Source organism: Culex pipiens, chromosome 3, assembly GCF_016801865.2.
Source record: "Culex pipiens pallens isolate TS chromosome 3, TS_CPP_V2, whole genome shotgun sequence".
Taxonomy (NCBI): domain Eukaryota; kingdom Metazoa; phylum Arthropoda; class Insecta; order Diptera; family Culicidae; genus Culex; species Culex pipiens.
In genome coordinates, this window is record NC_068939.1 from 144,374,859 (window position 1) to 144,397,613 (window position 22,755).

Consider the following 22,755-nt stretch of genomic DNA (forward strand, 5'->3'; position numbering starts at 1 on the left):
TTCAGTTGTGTGGCGTTTATGATGATCAATTACTTCCAACAACTGTACATCGTAAACTTAATTGCCTGTTGAGAGCACGTAGTAATTTGGTGGATTTTGATGATGTTTCGTTTCCACTATTTTGATTGAAGGTTATCAAAAACATTATGTTAAGATATTTGTATACAATTCTTTAAATATACACACACAAATTAATGTAGCCGATGGTTACTACTTGATTCAGTTTTAACAACTCTAAACATTGATTTAAAATATTTAATTTAAGAACAGAAGGTGTGCTTAATTTTGCCAGAAAATAAATACCAATTCTTTTTTTTTGCGACTCATTTTGTAACGATGCTTGATTTGAAGGCTATACAATATGCAATCTAATTGATGACACCGTCGCCAACACCGAGGAAATCGTTAATCAGAATCAGAAACACCACAAGGTACAATTTAGATTTCATGGTAACAGTCAGGGTTATTTCAATGTTTAATGCGGTCCCTCATTTGTCACATCAGTTGCGTAAGGTTTCGTTGGTTTGAATAACAGTAAATAACAAAAATAATTAGTAAGGAAGAAACTTTTCTGTTAGGAGTTCTCCATATTTACTTCGTTATAGTACCAAAATTCCTTCAAATTAAAAAAAAAATGTTGAGTAGGATTGTTTCGATTTATGTTTATATTATAGTGGTTGGATTTTGATAATGCTTATTTCCATAGCAGGCCTGAATTGTATAAAATTGAGTGCGAGTTTGCGGGTGCTTAATAGCTAGAGTAAATCAACTGTAGTAAAAGGTTACAAACTAACTATAGAAACAGTTAATGGGGAATTCAAAATATGACAAAAAAAACTATACATGTAGATAAGTAACACTTTAATTTTTTTTTACGATATTGACGATTTTTTTTAAAACAATATTGATATGATTTGTTTTAACAATATTGATGATTCCAATACTTATTACACAGTCCAACAAGATTTTGTCTCTGAGACGAGAATATGTGTTCCTAGTAGATTTTTGCCTGCTGAATCCGAATCCGGGTCCCGAATTGCTCCAAATGGTCCCAATTTTGAGATACACTCGTTTGAAATGTTAGTTTAGACCAAAATTAGCTACTTTGTTGACTATTTTACAAAAGAACTATTGAATAAACAACTAAACCAATACATGTATCTTAAAGTTCACGTTTTCCCCTTTTTGAAACACCCCTGGTTTTTTAAATTTGATTATTTCTACGCATATTTATAGCCATTTTAAAATTATATTTTCAGTTGGTTCTCATTCAAGTTTTTCCAACTTGCATGCAAGTCAAATTCTAATTTTCAAATGGCTATAAATATGCGTAGAAACAATCAAATTTTAAAAACCAGGGGTGTTTCAGAAAGGGGAAAACGTGAACTTTAAGATACATGATACATGATACATGTATTACACAAAGAATCAATGGGTTAATCTCATTCTATTTCGCTCAAAATTTACACAGATGCTTAAAATAACCCAAAAAGCCGTTTTCCGCTTGTGGAGCAGGGGGTCATTTTTTCTGGGCACCCTACACAGTTAAGAATGTATTTGAAACTTTTCTTTAATTTTCAGATGAATTTATAATATTTTACTAATATTTTGATCGTTTCTACGAAAAACAAAAAATACATAGATGATAGATAGAAAATGTCCATAATATCACTATTTTTTATATGGATTTTTTTTAACAACTGTTTATGACTTTTTAAGTACTTTAATGTATTTATTTCCCAATAAAATATGTTGTTGCAGTGCCGATTAGTCCATCCCTCTTTCTTTTGAACAGCCCTCTTTTTTAGCGATTTGCCGAAAAACTTTTTAATTCTTCCACTTGTAACTTTACAACTATTAGAGCTTAAATTTCCTTTTTTTTTTAATTATTCGCTGTAAAAATGGTATTGAAAATTTTCATAACTTTTCGAAAAAAGTATTTTCAGAAATGAACTAGGGGAAATATACCCATTTTAAGCCTAATAAGCGGTCGTGTTTGAATGATGCTTGATAATATGGATTGTTCCTTGAAATTCACAAAAACCAGGTACACCAACGAGTAGAGCAACTTTTTGTGAACATTTCTGTTTATTTTCACTTTTATTAAAAGTTACGCTATTCCTTTTACAAGCATTTAAAAAAAATATTTCCCAAATGCATTCTAATCAGTTGAGTGCATTGGGCCACGCCCATTTTCCTATTTTCAGCTTAGTTCTTTTTTTCTTCCAGCGCTCTTTTGGGTCTGCTTAGTGCTGCCAAAATTGATGAAATTTTAAGCGAACACTCACGAAAAGTAGCATTTATAGAGAAAATTTCCTGGCAACACCACAAGCGCTGCTGGTGGTGTTGGTGGCCACTCTTTGTTCTTTATTTGCCTTCGCTTCTCGCTCGGTTTTCTTCAGCCTTCGATTGGAATGGGTCCTCAAAATTGAAACGTCAAAAGACTTAGCGCGTTTGTTTTTTTCATGGCGCTTGCTAATTAATTACATGTTTCGGGATTATTTTTAAAGTGAGGGACTAACTAATGTTCAAAAGAACATATTGCCGGTAGTTGGAAGCAATTTTATATCTTAAGCGCTTTGAAATCGTTAGCGCAAGTGAAAAGATATTGATGGCGACTTTCGTTAAGCAGTTAACCTCTGATCTTGCGTGTGGATGTGTGTGAAATCAAAATGATGAGAAATGGTCTCGCAAAATAGAAATTATGATCAAAAGTGCATTAAATTTGATCTTTTTGGCCAGTAAGTGGCATACATTTGCGTGCTTACTCGAGGCGGTGCTGTTGCTGGTAAGCTTATAGCCTAAATAGTATTTTTTGAGCTTTAATCGAGCATCAAACTCTCCATGTGACGAAGATAGGTTTTTGATTAGAAAGGGTATATTTCCCCTACATTTTTAAACTGAAATGTTTCAGTTAACATTAAACTTTAAGTGGCTATATCTTGAAAACGGTGCACCTTTTTAACAAATCTGTAGAATATTTTTCGATTGCAAATATGATTTTAAATTATTAAAAAAAAAAATCCGAAGACAAAGAAAATTTTCGATTAATTTATATTTGTTTCCAACCTTTGAACCTTTGGCTAAAAAATTGCAGTTTTTGTCCTCAAAAACATATTAAAAAAGTTACAAAAATTAAAAAATATTGATTTTGCAATAGTTAATTAAATATCCGTAAAAAAATCCTTGTACATTTTTTTGCAAACTTTGCCGAAGACAACAACCCGATTAAAAAATTTCTTCAAACAATACAGATTTTTGAATATTTACGTACCCTTGTATGGATGAACCAAAGACAAAAAAGGCTTCTTTTGATCAAATCTAGCATAGTGTTTAAAAAAATAATGTTCATGATTGGTAAGAAAAAAGTCAAAAAAAGTTTAACATAAAATTTTGGTAATCATTAAGCTGCAAAAAATTACATTTTAATATTGCAACGATGTATTTTTTTACTCTGTGATTCCATTGCTAGTTTTGAATTGATGGTTCAATCCCATCATTATTCTCATCCGAATTGGACAGGAAATAGAGTTCCATAAAGGTCGCACGCATCATAATGGACATTTTATGGGAAATAACCGTTTTTTTAGATTCATAACCAAATCACGTGTAGATTTCACGTTTAAGCTTTGCTGCCAATTCGTGATGCTTTGATTTTGAGCAACTTCATGGGTCTTTAGCTCTACTCACTGTTGGTTCTGTGGGAGAATATGCATCAGCGATTGGGCCATGTTGTGGTTCGCGTACTGGTGAACCTGCTGGGGCTGGGCCTGCACGTACACGTACTGCGGCTGGGGCGTCAGCAGATGGTTCGCGGCCGGGGCGCTTCCGCCGATGATCGGCTGGATCAACGACTGACGCGACGGCACGGTGTAGGTCGAGTGGTCTTCATGCACCTGCGGAACCTTCTGCGGGTACTGAGGCTGGTACTGTGCGTTGTACTGTGCATTGTACTGGGCCGTGAAAGCTAAAAGGAAAGAATGCATGTTAGGGAATTGAGTATAAAATGACGAAACTTAATCATATACTCACGTTTCGAGTAGGTTATACCCGGTCCGGACGGAATTTTAGCGTACGTAATCCCAGCCGGTCCCGACGGAATTGGCGTGACGTAGTTGATGCCGGCGTGGCTGGTGGCACCTCCCGGGTGGTGCTCTATCTGGATCGCGTAGTGATTGCTACTCTGGGAAGAGGATGCTTGCAGTGGTGGTTGATACGGTTTCGCTTCCTTCTTGAACGCCAGGTGGCGCTCGCTGTTCAGGTTGTCCCGTTCGATGTCTTCCAGGTTGACCTGGCGGCTGGGTTGGGTCTCCGGTTCGGCGGGAGTCAGCTTTAGCAACAGGCATGACCATATCACAAAGCCAATGATGACCTGGAATTATGAAATATATATATAATAAATTATAAATCTGAGTAAAAAATTAGATGTAAGGAGCGTTAAATAAAAATAATAAAATAAAAAATCAATTTAAAGTTTTAATCTAATTTTCTTTGCAGTTCCTATCAAATGCCATCTTTGGTCAAACCAGAGAAGCTTTTCCAAGAAAGGCAATGGAAACATTTCAACAGTTTTACTAAATATCAAAGCAAGCACGTAAACCGCTTGGATGATCGAGACTGCAGCCTTCATTGTACCGGTTCGCAGCTCCAATATTGCCTACTGTTTGGCGTTTCTGAACACGCAAAAGATTCGATGGCGATGTTTTTTGATGATTTTTTGGTCAGTTGAAGTATTTCCAATTCTTGATGTTTGGAGACAATTAACTTAATTTTTTACATGCTTCTTTTGTTTAATTTGTAGCTTTTGGAAAAAAATAGTTTAATCATTTTTTTAATTTCTGTCTATAATGATCTAATGATTACTTTTCAAAGCTCTTGGTAATTCTGAAAAAATGTACCTTATTCATCTTTGGATAGAACCCGTACATGAAAACAAACAACTCAACACCCTCGCGGCATCAATCGTTCCGAGATCCGCAGATCTCGATAGCGCTTGGTGCGGTCGCTCCTTTTACGCACGTTGGACTCGCACGCGCGCTTGGACCAGTTTCGGACCTCTCGGACAAACCTCAAGAGCCTCTGGCGTGGAACAGTTTAGCGCGCGCACCGATTAAGGCGGCAATTCCCAACCGGTCACTTCGATATAAAATGCATTCCCCGGTGGTGGTGGTGGACCCTTGGGGGGGCATGTTTTAGAAAAAAAAGAAAGTTTGCGCGAAATTAAATAATACTAAAATGTGCGGTAATACGACGCAGCTAGTGGCTAAATGAGGTAATTTTCATACCACGCTCGGTCTACTCGGTCTTGAAGCGGTTGACTGGCGTGGAAACTTGATCTTAGTGGTTCCATCAGACACTAGATACCACCAGCTAGCATCAGTTGATGTTGCCGGTTGAAGTTGTTGTTGTTTTGTGGGAGGTTGTCGCCGCCGCCGATTGATTCGGGCAATGCTCGAGGAGGAAATGAAGCTGTTGAGTCCGGAGAAGTGGAACTTGCTGTGCGTAAAGCTTCGATTAGAGGGAAAAAACAGTCGCGCTGCGGTGAGCCCCTGCAGCCAGGTTGGGGTCGTACCTGACAACGCGGAAACCTCAGCCTAATGTGGAGCACGACGTCTGCGTGCCGGAGGTTTTTTTTGCGAATGGAATTTCCTTACGCAGTTTGGTTTTTTCTGCGTCTTGAATTATCACTTCCTTTGGGTCAGTGCGAGAGTTGACTGATTCTGTCGTTTGAGAGTGGAAAAAATATATTGTGGTACACATTTTATTCTCTTTCATGTGTCAATCAAAATAATTTTGTTAGATAACTTTGTTTCCATTTTACATTCGATATATTTGTTATCGCTTTCAGTAGATTCTACAACTCGTTTTAAAATAAAGCTTTGAGTTTGATTTCGAGATTATTTTATCAACATTAAATTCTTTGTTACGTTTCTAATGATTCGCGTTAAAAATTTAGTATCTTAAGCAATTCTCAGAAAGTTCAGTCATCGAAAAATACTTGTATTTTTTGATTGGGATAAAACAGTGCATTAGGGCGAGTAAAGATTTTTAAAAGTTCTCATGTCATGTGTCTGGTGTGGTTACCCTTGGTAAGGCATGTCTATAAAGACTCGCAAGCTAAACATCAGCTCAGCTCTTATATTTAAATTTGATTTTAGATTAAAAAATAAAATTACACAATTTGTTAAGTATTTTTTTTAAAGTTTTTCAAAAAAAATCTTTCTTGTAAATCGGCAACACTGCCAAATGAATTATGACCCAGAGCTCAAAATATGGCATTTTTGTCATTTAAAACATATCCAAAAATGAGAATATAAAAAAAAGTTTTTTTGCGCAATTCAATTTTTGTGTGTGAAAAGTCCAATCAAAAAAGGGTATTTTTTAATGTTGATAAAAAATTTAAAAAAATCGAATAGATTTTTTTAAATATTTTAACAGTATTTCTGTATGAGAGCAATTCTCCCCGAATTCCTGAAATTGATTTTATAGTCTTTTTTATATTGCTCAATTTTTTTTGGGGCCTTCTGATCAAAGAATACATTTTGTGTCATTGGTTTACGGTTTACCCATACAATTTGAAAGCTGTCCATAGGAAAATAGTTATAGGTATTGATGATGACTATTCACAACACGATAAAAAATAGCCGATTTTTAACTAAACTTTTTTTTACATTTATTATATTTACCAAAATCGGAACGGAATTGACGTTAACACCTTATAATGTGACCCAATTGAACCTCATTCTTTTTGCGATAAGACTTCGCCTCTCGGGTCTCCTAAGTGTGAAGGTATGGCACGGGGAGAGGGTACCGAATACCTCTATTTACACATAGAATTGTTTGCGTCTGCCTCGGAATTCGAACAAGCTACCTCTGGATTGTGAGTCCAGTGCGCGGTCCGATTGATCCACATAGGCAGACGGCCAATTTACCAAAATCGGTATTTTTAACCATTCAATTTATTTATATGTTTTAAGGTACAAAATCCCGCATCTTTTGAGTCATAGAGATGTACGGGCAAAAATTAAACTGTTGAGTTTGGATTTTTTTGAAAAATGTCTTTTTGGTAAACAAAATATTAATTTTACTTAAAATTTTTTGACTTCAGTTATTAATGTAAAATCGAAATTGCAATAACAATTTGCAAGTGCACCGTTTTCAAAATAAAGCCATTGAAAGTTTGATTATACCTTAAAAATATCAGTGTTCAGATTTTTTTTAGACAGTACACATCGGAGACAAAATTTGAAAAAAAAATTTGTTTTGGAAAGTACTCAACATTTTCTAAAAATTTTCTAAGTCATTAAATATCGGACCTCTAGTTGCTGAGGTACAGTGGATAAAAGAAACAAAAACAGGAACATTGAAGTTTTTAAATTCTCACCCAAGTTTCAATCAAACTGCTTCCCAATTTTCTTATGCCAATATCTCAGCAACTAATGGTCCAAATTACAATGTTTAAAAATGAAACATTTGTGAATTTCGATAAAAATATTTTAATAATGTTGAAATCAAGACATTTTAAAAGGGCAAAATATTCAATATTCCGCCGTTTTGGAATGAAATTGGGAAATATTTTTTTGTAAAAAAAAAGTTTTATGAAGACTTGTATGAGTGAATCAATGACATAAAATGACACTGGGTTGTGCCATCATACGATGACAGTTAGACATAATTGCAATTCTTTAATAATTATATTGCCCATATGTATAGAAATTTGACTAAAATGCCAAATCAAGTATTTCGAAAAAAAAAGAGTTTTAGTGATTGTCACCAAATCTTCGTCCAGGTAATTTCTCCCAAAATTTCATCAAAAAGCATAGTTTAGCAATTAGAATATTATCATAAGACTTGCTTGAGACGGTACATTATCTATTGATATGTTCAGATAATTATGCTAAAAAAATGAAAAATGCAATTGGGTAATTTTTTAGCGGAAAATGGCAGAGCTTTTGAAACTTTTAAGTGTTTTTTTATGAAAATACATTTTTTTTTAATTATGGGTACCTACGTCATTCAATCGGGCGTCCAATTTAACATAAAAGTCCCTTTGGCACCAAATTTCTATCTCATCACCGTTTCAGGTTGCAAATTATTGAAAAAAAACCTCTTATTTCGCATGTTCAGAAATGAAAGGGGTCGTACCGCCCCTCCGTCACGAGATATCAAAATACGGATCTCGGATTCCTGATCAGGGACAAAAGTTACCACTTAGGACAAAGTTTCACGCGAATCGGAGAGGGGTCGGGGAAACTGCTGTGTTAGTTGCCGAATAATTACCCAATTATTAGATGTTTCACTGAACAGCCACAACATATTGTCCTTACTCAGATAACAAAATATTTCCCAAACTCAAAAAAGGATAGTTTGCTAACTCATCTGAAAGTGATTTATGATTATGATATAACCACTGCTTAAAACCCGTTTTTGTGTCAAACACATCAACAATTCCAGATTTGGTTGCCTCACAAAAAAAAAAACGTAAAATGCATCAATTAAAATGTTTTACGATCGTCAAATGCAATCCTTTCTATTATACCGCAACTGCAATTACGATCCATTCAAATCAAAGTGAAAGATAGTCACACAATTGTCGCTAAACGGTCTCTTCCTACAGAGACCGTCACACTTGTCCGCGCAGCTCCATTGCCGGAGGGGGGAAGGGGGGACAGACACTAAGGATGTTGGCATTAATGAGCATAACACTAATCAATCAACAGCCCAGCCTCTTCCTCACGATCCCCGCAGCTGCGCAGCAGCTTGATCCGGTTTCGTACTAATTCTATGCCATAAACTAAATTACACAATTCAACAAAAGCTCCGCTATCGGCCATCGATCATGTTAAGGTTTAGCTCGTTCAAACGTCTTGCGGTCTTGCTTGCTCACAACACACGAGGGAAGCCCAACTCGAGCACTCCTCTTCCTGGGTTCAGCAGGTTTCGTCGGCAAACAGGGCTACTGGACGTGGTCGCCCAGCGGTGGTAATCCAACACTCACGGAGACCCTCATCGAATCATAAAACAAGGAGAAGCAAGCAAAAAAAATGTGCCTCACAAACTGCCAACCGATCGAGAAATTAAGAAAATAAACTGCACAAACATCGGCTGTGGAGTACAGTGAGGTTTCATTTGGTGCTGCTGAAACATTTTATCAAAACCTTTTAGTTGTGGAAAAACTTGAAACTTCATTTTCCCGTTTTCTTCAAAAAAATATTTTTTTCGTATTTTTTGTATTTCTGGAAACTTGATAATTTGTTTGTTCCATACCTAACGAAAACTGATTGCCCCTCACACTGCGGTATCTTTTGGTCCGGTCGCTTTAAGGGCTTCCAAGCTGAGCAAACTTCCAACTTGGAAGTTCCAAACAGGTAAGAGAGCAACCGAAGCAAGCAAAAAATGATACTAAAAAATACAATTTTAGTTCCGTAAGTGAAAGTGGTTTGATTTTGATCTTGAATTCTTTCGCTGGCCAGCGTGAGCCACTTATATCGTTTGGGATCGTGGGGCAGGTCGGTTGATGCAACAACAACAAACCCCCCTGCTCGGACCCCTTAATGGGCGGTCAGTTTGCAGTCCACACCGGTTCGTCATTTCCCTAAACACCAGCCAACCGGACCGACCGCGACGTGTGTCAGACGTCCGTCAAAAGCGTGATGAACAGCCGGACATTCCGGGTCGTTGAGAGTCAGGTCTAAAACCAGGCACAGGTAGTGGTGGTTGGTGCTTGGTGGCGGCTGTAGCCATATTAGGTGGTATGTCATAATTGTAGATATAGTTTGAGATAGCTGAGGATTTGGAATATGATAACCTATGAGAGTGAAATATGAGCTTGTTTATTAAATTACTTGAGCTATGTAAATAATTTCATGGGGGTTTTTTGGCAAAGTTGGTTTTTTGGTTTTTTGGCAAAAAAATTACTTGTTATAAGGTGAAGCAGAATTTTAACAAGTTCGATTATCCGAAAGTTTTTAAGGGACTTCGGATAATCGAATCACGAACAAAAAAAACATATTTTTGCATTTTCTTGTTTTAAACATCATATTCGAGTTCTGCGACCCAATTTTAGTCAAATTTGAATGGTTAGGGGAAATATACTTTTGCATTTTTCCGCTATTAAATCAACTTTTTCAGACACATCAATAATGGAGAGTTGCTTGCTCAATTTTATTTGAGCTATTTGTTACTTTGGAATAGTCAAAAACACTTTATGAAAGCTGTAATTCATGATCAAAGTTTTGATAGGCCGATAATACAAATAGGCTGAGAAATGGTATATTTCCCCTAATTGCCCTTTAAATTAAAAAATATTTTTGAAGGATTTTTTTTGTTTTTAGTTTTTTTTTTTTTTTTTTTTTTGATTGAAATCACTTTAGAGTAGTTCAGGGGTCATTAAGCTTAAGCTCGACAATCAAAAATAAGAAAATAAAAAAAAAACATTTTGCCAAGGCCATCGAGTCTGGACTGTATTATCTAATCTACAATGCACAGTAGATCACAAATTAGGTGGAAAAGGTGCAGTGTTGGAGCTTCGGTGTCTTAAGAAGTGTTGTTGCAGATGGAAAGAGGAAACTTTTTTCCTTGGTTGAAAATTAGGGTGGTTCACGATTACAGTGTTTCAGAAAATCTAACTTTTCAGGAATATTTTTTGGTTTTTCTTCTTCTATAGAACGTTGTTGGGCTTGCTTATCCAAGCAACTTTGTAGAAGACATCAAAATTTTATTTCGCAATCAAAGCTTTTTAACTAATTTTATCAACGGTGTCAGAGCACAACCTCAAACATCAGATTTTGAACACAGCAATTCAGAGTTAAGTTAAAGAAAAAAAAGTGATGTTGACAGCACTTTTAGAGCTCTGAAAAATCGATATTACCATACTTGAAAAATTGGACCTATTGATCAAAAGTTACAGCCATGTTTAGGTAAAAAATATGCATTTTTACAAATTAAATATCACGAACAAGCGCAAGCCAATTTTTATGCTCCTGATTGCAATCGAAAGGATAGATTTAGCACTAGAAATACTGATAAAATCTGTCAAGATATCTTCATTTTCTAATTTTCAAGTGAAAAGTTTTTAAGACCACCCTAACGCAATTCGATTAATGTTCAGCTGAATGATTTTCGATGTAATTTTTCGCGCTGAATCTTAATTCTGCCCAAAAAATAGAAACTCAGAATATGCAACCAGGTCATGAAAATTGGTTTGCGCTTTTTCGAGATGTTTAGTTTTAAAATTGTATCTATTTTTTGTTCTATTTTACCTTAAAATAAAAAAGTTGCTCAGATTGGCAAGCCCAAACATTTTCTAGAAGAGACCGAAATCACATTTTTTTCTGAAATGCTGGATTTTCTGAAACACCCTAAGGCTGGTACAAATTTTATTTAAAGTTTTTGTTCCCCCCCCCCCCCCCCACTCATCAATGTTGGCCCGAAAAATCAGGGGGCAAAACTTCAAAATTTCAATGGGAATTTAAGTGCAATCAGCTGAAATCAATTTAAAATGCATTCCCCTGCGTTCTTGATCATTTTTAACATGTTTGGGTTGATATAAAAATGTCTTGAATTTTCGAAAATTGTTGATATTGAGTATCGCAAAAAGTTTGTTTTCGCTAAAATTTTTGTATTTTTCAAATTTTACATTTTTTTAAAACTAATGATTGCAAAACAACTGTAGGGACCATCCATAAACCACGTTGACATTTAGGGGGGGGGGGTATGGTGCTTGTCCACGCTCCATACAAACCACGAAGGGTGGGGGGGGGGGGTCGGTTTGAGATTTCAAAAAAAGTGAAGGCATTTTAAAACACTTTCTCCATGCAAACGTTGAAACTATGGCTTGTTATTTCAAAATTTATATTTTATTATTTTTTTGCCCCCCCCCCCTTCGACTCCGCCCAGAGCCGAGGGACAAAAACTTTGAAAAATATTTGCATCGGCCTAATCGTCAACCACCCAAATTTTCAAACAAGCCATAAGTTACCCCGTTCCATTTGCAACAACTCTACCAAAGACAAACAAAAGCTCATTTTTTTTCGGAATATTAATCAATGATAAGGCTGGTACAAATCTTTTTTTTAGGTTTTTGTTTATCGGCACTGGTCAAGTTTAAAGGGGGAGGGAGGCAACAAACCAAATTCTAAATTTAAACCTGATTTTTGAAATAGTATCACAAAATGTTTAAAATTGCGGCTGAGGACAAAAGCAAAGGTCAGCAGAGCCTACCAAGACCCCTACACAATCCCCCTTCCTTTCCCACGCCTTGTCTTTTAACATCAATCCCTTCCCTACTAACCCCGTGTAGGCCGCGGGTAATCGGCTCCCCTCCCACTAACATTTACACACAAGATCCTCTGTAATTACTCTTAGCATTAAGAACAATGTAATTACAAAAGCCGACTCGGTCCTAACCAGGTCCCAGCACCGAAAAGGACCTAATAAAAATAATTTTATGAAAAAAAATTTAAACATCATTACAATTGTGCAACTATCAGAAATATTTTTTTTTCCTAAACTTTTACGTTTGTGGTCCCAAAAGTTCAAATTTTGTAAAAAATATAAAAAGTCTTTATTTAATTTCAATTGCATAAATAATCGAAATACAATTTATTATGAGTTATTTCGAATAATTCACAAGTTATTTCTATGAAACACACGATTTCAGTCAAAAAAAATTGTTGCCCCCTCATTTTATGAGGAAATTTTCAAGAAAGGGGGGGGGGAGGTAACTTGAAAAGATATTTGTAATGGCCTGAATCAAAAAGAGTTTTTTTTCGACAAGTATGTTGTATTAATTTTTACTTAAAAACAGTTAAAATATAATGCTAAGCTTTGTTTTCAACGCACAAATTCACTGTGACAGAACCCATCCACCTGGTGGACTGCCCGCTGGTTTACATTTTGGGGTGGTCGCGCCACTTGTGTCATGTGATTATTCCAAAGACCGGCACCGGCATGTGCCGACCACCCACTCCATGGGAGTAGGGTCGCAGGAGGGACTGTGAGAAAACCGGCCCACATGACATACCTTTCGCATTAACCCTTGCGGTGGTGATTTTGAGCTTCAACGTCAACTTAAGCCACTTCAGAGGACTCCGTGTCGTAATATGAATTGTGAGCAGTGCATAAAGGGAATGCATTATAGTGCGAATTGGGTTTTTGATTTTGACTCGAAAGTGAGTAGCTCAACGCACAGTCAGAGATATAAAAGTTTTAAATTTTAATTGTATAGTCAGGGACAAGTTACTTTTTGAAAAAAGAGTTGTTCACGGCACTGACCCAGGTGACCTGCATGCAAGCACTGCGGCAGGTAGAAAAGACTTTCCCAAACAAAAGCCAACATTATCGTGAATGGTCTCCACCGTTGCGAATAAGTAGAGTCGCCTTTCGCCGTGGGACAGTGTCCGCAGGACCGCTTTACTTCACGTGAAAGGGAAATGCGAGGGACTGCGGTTAAACTGCCCCGGCTGCTGGCACGCGGGTTGATCCATTTCTTCGCGGCCGAATTTGGGCATGAATCCGGTGAGTTATGTAATCCAGGTGCACCAGGTAGTCGCATTTTTCGGCGGCGCATGGCGACGCGGTGTGTAATGTCGAGTTGATACACATGTAGAGTATGAGGGAGGGTGCAATGGACCCACGGACAACCTTGGAGTGAATGCCGGGGTTGGTATGATGGGAAGGAGATACTTGCACGTGATGTCTACTTTCGAGAGCATGGGTTGGGTATTATGAGATAAGATGAATTATTACTGAAAAAACCTTTCATCTGGAAACAGCTGTGTGATGTGGTAGAGAATGACTCAAATACAAGAAACATTCAGAATAATAATGATTTGGAAATTCGACCTTTGTAGGTCGTTCAATAAACAACATTGCCTAAGAGTCACATAATGTGTGACCCAAGTTCGATATGACAACACGTGGTGTCATAATCAATCTTCTAAAACGTTGTCACCCAAAGCAATCCAACAGCTCCGAAGATAGCAGTTTTATTATCCCCAATAAAATTTCTCAGATCATCTAGATGACACCTATTACTACTCATTTACCACCAAAAATACGCGATGAAAGCCACAAATCCATCGATCAGAAACAACAAACCTTCAGATGGCCCCAATGATACACCTCCGACCTGAAGAACTATCCAACTAACACCAAAGGAACGTATCTTAGCCAACCTTGCACGGGTTGATTACCTATGCCAGCGGTTTTTTATGACCCGCCAACCTGCCCAGGTCAGCTACATTTCCTCCGTGTCTAGACACGTGAAACGAGCCAACCTCCGCCCAACCCTCTACCATATGGGTAGTCTCGTTGATCGTCAATGAATACCGCTCCACCAACTTGGCCACTACCACACAGCATCAGATGTTCACAGGGAAGGGAAGTAGATGATCAAATTCGATGGGTGGTGTAGCGCGGCGAGCCCATTCAACACAAGAGGGGGCACTTTTCTACTCACTTAACCACGTGCAATTCCCGCGCTGATATGCAATTATGTTCCGCGGAGTTTGCTTGCTGAGGCGGGGGGACCCGCTAAGCGAAGGGGAGAGGCAACTTAGTGTCACTTTTTGTACGATTTTTTGTTTGAGTGAAGGAGGTGTCTTTGTCGTTTTATTGTGGCCCGCGTGTGATGGTTTGCATTTTCTAGTGGTTTTGTTTTGGTACTCCACCATTTGACCCTCGAGAGGGTGACAAGTGTGGCCGCAACTCTACATATCCTCGAATGGCGGATGTGAAGTCAATAGCACAGCGTACAGCAAACACAAGTATATAAAGACATAGTCTGGGCAGTGGGGTACGATAATTGTATGTTTGGGTAGTGTAGGTAAATTGGACTGGTCTGTCTTGAAGGGGACCGGATTTCGTAAATTGAGACACTTTTTTTATCTATCGAGATTGATTCAGTAGAGCAACCTGGGGCCGGTGACAACCTTGCGCAGCCCAAGGAAGCGTGTCGAAATTAAATTGATTTTAGAATTGCAATCGATGACTGGGCGGATTTGATTATGTTGCAATCAAGTTGTATTAATTTGTTGATTGAGCAAATGTTTCTTTACATTACTCCAAGCTCAATTATATTTTAGTTGTAAATTTTTGCTCGGGGAACCCCTTAGATCAAATTTTCCGGTGATAATTTTATCATATTCGTGTTCCTGAGACAATTTCACAATAGAAACATGCATAAAAATGTTTATTTTCATCCATTTTAACCCTTTAAAAAATGAAAGTTTAAAAAATCTTCGATTCACATTTATTGAAAATCAAGTTCGTTTCCAAGGATACTAGATGACACCAGAAAAAAAGCAGCTTCTAATTTTTTTTTACTTTCATTTTTTAAAGGGTTAAAATGGATGAAAATAAACATTTTTATGCATGTTTCTATTGTGAAATTGTCTCAGGAACACGAATATGATAAAATTATCACCGGAAAATTTGATCTAAGGGGTCCCCCGAGCAAAAATTTACAACCAAAAAATTCACTAAAAGTAAAAGTGTCTATTTAATATGTTAAACTGCCTTACCCAAAGCGGTCTCAGTCTCAGATGGTAGTCCCAGATGTCCCCTACAAGCTGCAGGTCGAACCGAGTTGATATCTGGATGGAACACTTTTTTATTTGAGTTTGAAAATTATGCTATTTTTTCACTAAAATGCCAATAACTCTCTTTAGATTTAACCAATTGGGGTGCTTCTCCCTGCATTTTGTTGCATTTTTAAAGCGCTTTCAGATGCATTTTGAATTTTGAAATTATATTGAATTTTGCCTGAGTCTTTTTAAGATTTTTGACGTTTTTGAACCTTCAAACTTTGTGTCCCGATTTGCCCCACTTCCCGTTGACCTAGAGTGCTCATATTTTGGCCAGATGCTAGTTTTATATGTACAAACAACCCCTGAAAATTTCAGGCAGATTGGTGAGGTCCAAACGACGTCTTTAACAAAGGGGTATGCCCTGTTCGTGGACTCGCTCTTAAGCTTTTTGCAATTTCAGCAGCTTTTTCTACTTTTTTTCGGCAAATATCTGCTAGTGTAACAAAGTAACACCGATCCGTTGTTCCAGCAGTGCTGGCAAGAAAGATAATTTTCAGTACTTATTTTGAAAACACTTTATTTAAAAAAAAAAAGCCGGACAGGACAATATTTTCATCCGGAAAGCATTAGAGGACATTCAGAACTGTTATTCTACAATGTAAGTGTTTAAATTCAGTGAAAAGCTTTATGGAATCCAGGTCAAAACAAATCGCTCCCAAATTTTGTAGGGTTGTTTGGGGGCTCAAAATTGAAATGGAAAATTGTTGTTCTGAATTTTTCAGTCCATTTTTAAATTGTCCAATTGAAAAATTTACTGAAATTAAGCACTTTCTTAAGAAAATATGCACAATTGGAAATTAAATAATGCTCGATTATAGAAAATCAAGTCAAAATGGCTCAAAACCAGCTGTCAAGTAGTTGAGACAATGGCCATCAACATTTTACCAATTTTGATTCTTCAAAAAAGCATATTTTTTAGGAGGCAACTTTAGTCGTGCTATGTATGAACTTATACGCCCTACTTTTGTGTCAAAATTAGCATGCAATATAAATTGTCATTTCTCGAATAACACTCTGTTTTGCAACTTAAAAGCAAATAATTGATGTGTATATTAAGAATAATACAAAAAAAAATAAAAAAAGTTGTGAAGTATTTAAAAACAGCTAAAAGGTACAGGATTATAATTGGAGTTTGTAGATAAGTCCAAAAAATAGCAATAAAAATCTAAAGCTTAACTAGATAAATGCATATGGGTCATTCCACCTGAAGTGTGCAAGAAAAAATGCAAATTTGAAAATTACCATCTCCGATTCTGCTCAAATTTGGCAGAGCTGTTGAGACTATCAAAACATGCAAAAATCCCGAATTTCATCAAAATCGGACCACCCCCTCCATTTTTTTACCCTCCCAAAAAATCGACTTTTTGGCGATTTTTGAGCGAAACCCCTATCTTCAAACGACGATAACTCAGGAACCACAAATCTTAGAGGGTCGGTCTTAGACTCAATTTTGAAGAAAATTGGACGTAGAATCCATTTCCGTGATCAAAATTTAGATTAAAATATGTTTTCTACCTGTATTGCGCAATTGAAAACTTTAAATGGCCGTATCTCAAAACAGCCCTATTTATTTTTTGAATTTGACCTCACCATCGTATTCCCCGTCCGATTTTACATAAGAATCACTTATCGACAGAAAGGAATATTTTTCGTTCCAGAGATATCGAATTTTAAAGTTTTTAGTTTTTGAGATTACCTACATTAGCTTCATTCGCCGCATATGCTAGAAGCACTCAGAAGCGCTGTTCAATAACTGCTACCTGGTTATTTATTGAATTAAGATTTCATCCCAAATAATCATTAGCAAATAAGGCAAAAATATAATGTACACCACTGTAGGAAACTGCTGTATACGGTGAATTTGTGTGCTAGCCTACAGTACAAAGCAAGAACGACACGCAATACAGGGCAGAATGGAATTCCCGCAGAGCTAGCAGGAAATTGTAATTGATCTTGTAACTTAAGAATAAGTGTACGATACATTATCGTGTTAAAAATTATGAATTAATATGAATAAAACTCTCGTGAAGCATGATTAAGGAGGAGGATTTCTGGAAAGTAGAAAACTGGAAAAAGGTAAGAAAATCACAACGATTAATCTGATTTATTATCTAGTTGTGTTATTATTCAGTTGTGTTCATTTTGACACCGTCCGAACAATAATCTTTTTTTTGTTTGTCAATCATTTAGAAATCTTGGAAGACGATACAGCTGTTATCCACATGTATCAGAAGTATATGGTATTGCTTTTGAAATTAAATGTACCAGAATTGAAAAAAAAATCATCAATTATTCTGATGAAACACATAATAAAAATCGGTTTAATATGATCCATCTTTCAAACCCTAAGGCAGAATTTGGGGTTTTTGCTGAATGGCACTATTTCGCTACCGCACATGGCAAAAGCTCTAGAACCCATGAGAATTATTTCATCTACTACAGCCAGCTCTACATTTGTTCTCGTTTCAAATAAAAGAAGAAATAAAAGAAATAATTTGAGAAAGTGGGAAGAAATGAGGCTGGTACAAATATTTTTAAAAGTTTTTGTCACCCCCCCCCCCCCCCCTTCAAAATTGGCCCGAAAAATCAGGGGGCAAAAAAAATATTTTTACAATAAACTTCAAAATTTCAATGAAAATTTAAGTGCAACCAGCTGAAATCAAATTAAAATACATTCTCCTGCGTTTAAAATCATTTTTAGCATGTTTGGGTTTATTAAAAAACCTTAAGATGTTTTGAAAATTTTCGATGCAAAATCTTTTTTTCCGATGCAATTTTTGTTTTTGTCAGATCTTAGATTTTCTGAAAACTAATGATTGCAAAACAACTGAACTAGTGCAAAATGCATTTTAAAACACTTTTTTCATTTAAATGTGAAGACTATGGCTTGTTATTTAAATTTTTATATTTTTTTATTTTTTTGCCCCCCCCTTGACCTCGGCCAGGGCCGAGGGACAAAAACTTTTTTAAATATTTGCATCGGCCTGAGGAATTAGAAAAAATATGAAAATAATAGAATAATGATAAATTTTCGAAAATTTTATTGTAAAAACTCTGTAGCATTTGCAAATAAATATTAAAAGTTCAAATTTTACTTAATATGGTTCAATGACACTGAGATCAGGAAAAATAGTGCATTAAAAATTACACAATAAATATTCATTAAACAAAAAATAGATTGTTCAAGGTATTGATTATCTCAAAATCGTATAAAATTGAAAAAAATAATTCATCTTACAGAACACCAGGTAGTTATTATTGATCAGCACGACTGAGTGCTTCTAGCAGATGCGGCGAGTGTAGATATTATAGGTAATTTCAAATACTTAAAACTTTAAAATTCGATATCTCTGGAACGAAAAATATTCCTTTCTGTCGATAAGTGATTCTTATGTAAAATCGGACGGGGAATACGATGGTGAGGTCAAATTTAAAAAATAAATAGGGTTGTTTTGAGATACAGCCATTTAAAGTTTTCAATTGCGCAATACAGGTAGAAAACATATTTTAATCTAAATTTTGATCACGGAAATGGATTCTACGTCCAATTTCCTTCAAAATTGAGTCTAAGACCGACCCTCTAAGATTTGTGGTTCCTGAGTTATCGTCGTTTGAAGATAGGGGTTTCGCTCAAAAATCGCCAAAAAGTCGATTTTTTGGGAGGGTACAAAAATGGAGGGGGTGGTCCGATTTTGATGAAATTCGGGATTTTTGCATGTTTTGATAGTCTCAACAGCTCTGCCAAATTTAAGCAGAATAGGAGATGGTAATTTTCAAATGGTGTTCCGCTTCAGGTGGAATGACCCATATAACATAATAAAAACGAAAAAAAATACCATTAGTGTGAATTACGCCGTCTTAGGGTTGTCCGAAAAATTTCCTTTTCATCGAGACAAGAAAAAAACACAGCATTCCTAATAAGGTATTTTGCTAATAAAGGTTGAATTGTTCGACGCACTGCGCAGGAACGGCAAAATGGCAAAAACGAGAAAAATCAACATTCTACACAAAAACTGCGAGATTTTATAATTTTAACAGTGATTTTATTGGTTAGTCTTTGTTACATAGTGCTGGTTAATAAAAAAAGCCAACAATTCCAGTGTAAGAAACCGTAACGTTCAGGAAAACATTGTTGTTCGAAACAAAACATTTAGAATTTTCCAACAAAGTTGAACTTACTGAGAAATATCACTAGAATTTGTAAAATCATCCGGCTTTACAAATATTAGTCATGTTTTCGTTTCTGTTTGTTTACGTCACAAAATTATCAAAAACGAGGACTAACTTTTAATTTTTTTAAAGCTCACATGGGAGCCATCCATAAACGTTGTAACTTTTGTTGGAAATTTCAAAGGGAATTTTCAGTGGGAGAGGCCCCACGTGAATAATTATTAGGGTGGTCTAAATATTCGGGCTTTCTCGGGGCTACCACCTGAAATCAAAGATTGACCCATCACTAGGCTAAATTCCAAATTTGAGCTAATTCTGACCATGGAAATGCCGTCTGCGCAATAACGGTCCTTTTCGGAAGCTAATAACTTTTCAGTAACAAATCCTAAAATTATGGTGTCTTCTGGAAAGTTGTTCTAAATTTAATGAAGGTCCTACATCTAAGAATTGATAAAGATTTGACGACTGTTGCGCCCTCCATAGGTAAAAAACTGAAACAGTTGCTTTTCTTCATACATTTTGACGATTTTTCCCATACAAACTTCAAGCGATTAGAGGGAGGGGTTCCCGTGGTCAGAATGAGCTCAAATTTGGAATTTAACCTAGTGATGGGTCAATCTTTGATTTCAGGAGGTAGCCCAATGAAAAACCCGAATTTGGACCACCCTAATAATTATCCATACAAATGTATGGAGGTGGACTATCGCCTTACCCCCTCCCACCCTAAAATGGATCACGTGGTTCATGTATGCCCTTAAGCTTTAGGACTATAATATATCAAGAGTTTTTTGTTTTTTTGAAAAGGTTCAAAAAACAAAAACATTTTTTTTTTTGCTTTTTGGATTGACTGTCAAAAAAGGATAACTCTGGAGAATCATTTAAAATGGCCGCATAAGCATTATGATAGTTGAAACTATTTTGCAAATTTTCAGGCAAAAAGTAACTATTTTACAAAACCGAGGGTCTAGATGATAGCTGAGAAGTCCAACAAGTTTCCACATCGAGTTAAGTTAAAAAGTTACCTAAAACCTGAGAATTTGCAAAATAGTTCCTGCTGTCAAAATTCTTATGAGCTTTTTTCAAATGTTGCTCTAGAACTGCTCCAGATGGAACTGGAGTGCGAACTGCAATAATTTGGCTCATTGATTGCAAATAAGTCAGAACTTTATTAACAGTTTATGCATTTGAATGATAGACTTTTTTTTAATTAATCAATGAAAACTTAAATATTAGCCAATTTGCCAATAGTATACAATTTTTCGTTTTTTATTGAATAAAAGGTAAATGTTTTGCTGAAATCCTTAAATCACTCACCATTTTGGCCATTTTGCGAAATTTAATCACCGCTACGATCTGGTCAAAGCAACTGGTTACCGGTTGATTACTTTCACAAAGTGCTTTTTATCACTTTACCACACCGTATTAGGTTTAGTTTTGGTGCTCTTCTCATACACACTCTCACAATGTCTCACAGTCCACTAACAATATCCAAAATCACTGCGGTCCAATTTCACCAAAAACGACTGCACCACAAAAAAAACTCGACCAAAATCCGCCTCCGGTTCGCCACCCGAAAAGTAAAAGTCCTTCGAAGGTCGTCCGTTCACTTTCTCTCCCGATCACCCCCAAGCTATTCTCCAGATCTTCAAAACGTCAACCGCGTCACGTGCGTCACCCGCGACAGTATCCTTCCGTCCCACCACGTGTGCGTATGTTTAATCACGCCAACCGCCGGCACCAGACTAAAACAGTTCGATAGGGTGTTTAAGCAATTTATATCCGTCCAACGGCGGTGTGATGCTGCAACGTTGCAACTCGAAACTTCCAGCGCTCTTTTGCTCGAGTTTTTTTTTCACTTTCATTCAGCCTCTCTTGCTGCCTCAGCGTCTTAATTTAGTTTGTTTTTACCACTCACACCGGTCGGTTTTTGGCGTCGTGACGTGTTGTGTTATATTGTCGCACTTTTGTTTGTTGGCAATTTACGCCTAAGTTGTCTTTTTCGTAGCATTCTTGATCTTCGTATCTATAAGACAAGTTTCTAGATTAAATATTAGAAATATTTGTCAAACAATTCACCTACCTGCGACTAGCAACCACAACGACAACAAGTTGTTTGTACTACGCGCGTTGATCAGTCGGCAAATTTCTGAGAAATTATGCTCACGCTCTCCGCGATCATAACTCTCTCCGTTCACAGGTGAACTTTAATCAAGTCCTGCACGCGGAGTTGCATGCATGTAGCAAAACAGAGGGTCCCAAGCGTGTTGCGCGACACATCCGTTGTGTCACGTCGCGTTGTCGCAAGGAGATTTTTTGAGCGGGATCCCAGTGAAGAGCACACACCGGCTGGTTGGCAATGAAAATTGTGGATCTTTGAACGGTTGGATCTTCATCTTCATAATGCCGGTTATTGATTGTTTTGGCGAACTTGACCATGGTGTTGTGTGTCTTTGCTTACGTTACGGGGGTTTGTTTGACGAGTTTGATGCATAGTGAATGATGTGGGGGGAGTGAGAAAGCGTGGCATTACATATACATATCTCCGAATCGTGTTAATGGATATCAGGGAATTAGGGAAAAATATGTTCAGACATGAGCTCTTTGGTCCCGAGACCTTCAAATTAGCAAATGAAATTTTCATAGGACCTTTTCAAATATTCAGCTAGTTTTTTCGAACCTCAACATATTTTCCTTAAAAGCTCAACTTATTTCGTTTGAAATGTGGCGCTCAAAAATTGGTTCAGCCGTTCAGAGATATATTTTTTGAAAAATGTAGTTTTTACGAAAATCGACGAAAAATTTAATTTTTTGAACCACCTTATTTGGATACAAGCAATCGCCAAACATAAAAATACAGGTTTTATTATTTTGGCCAAGGAACTCTCATGCCAGATTCGAGCCAAATCGAAGCAGTTTTGATTTGGAGACTTCCTGTTGGACGTGGAATCACCGATAAGCTACAGCATATTTATTATAAACATTACAAACACATTTT

The 22,755-nt window shown here is 36.6% G+C and overlaps 1 protein-coding gene across 1 annotated transcript in view; it reads right to left on the reverse strand.

Moving 5' to 3' along the window:
* LOC120415943 (uncharacterized) overlaps window positions 1-21,499 on the reverse strand; it is a 36,064-nt gene extending 14,565 nt beyond the window's left edge. The window contains exons 1-3 of the mRNA XM_052709446.1: window positions 21,075-21,499; window positions 4,033-4,372; window positions 3,691-3,967 (exon numbers count right to left, since the gene is read on the reverse strand). Coding sequence (XP_052565406.1) covers window positions 3,691-3,967; window positions 4,033-4,372; window positions 21,075-21,086 — 629 coding nt within the window. The 5' untranslated portion in view covers window positions 21,087-21,499. The remainder of the gene's footprint in view (window positions 1-3,690; window positions 3,968-4,032; window positions 4,373-21,074) is intronic.
* Window positions 21,500-22,755: the final 1,256 nt, after the last annotated feature.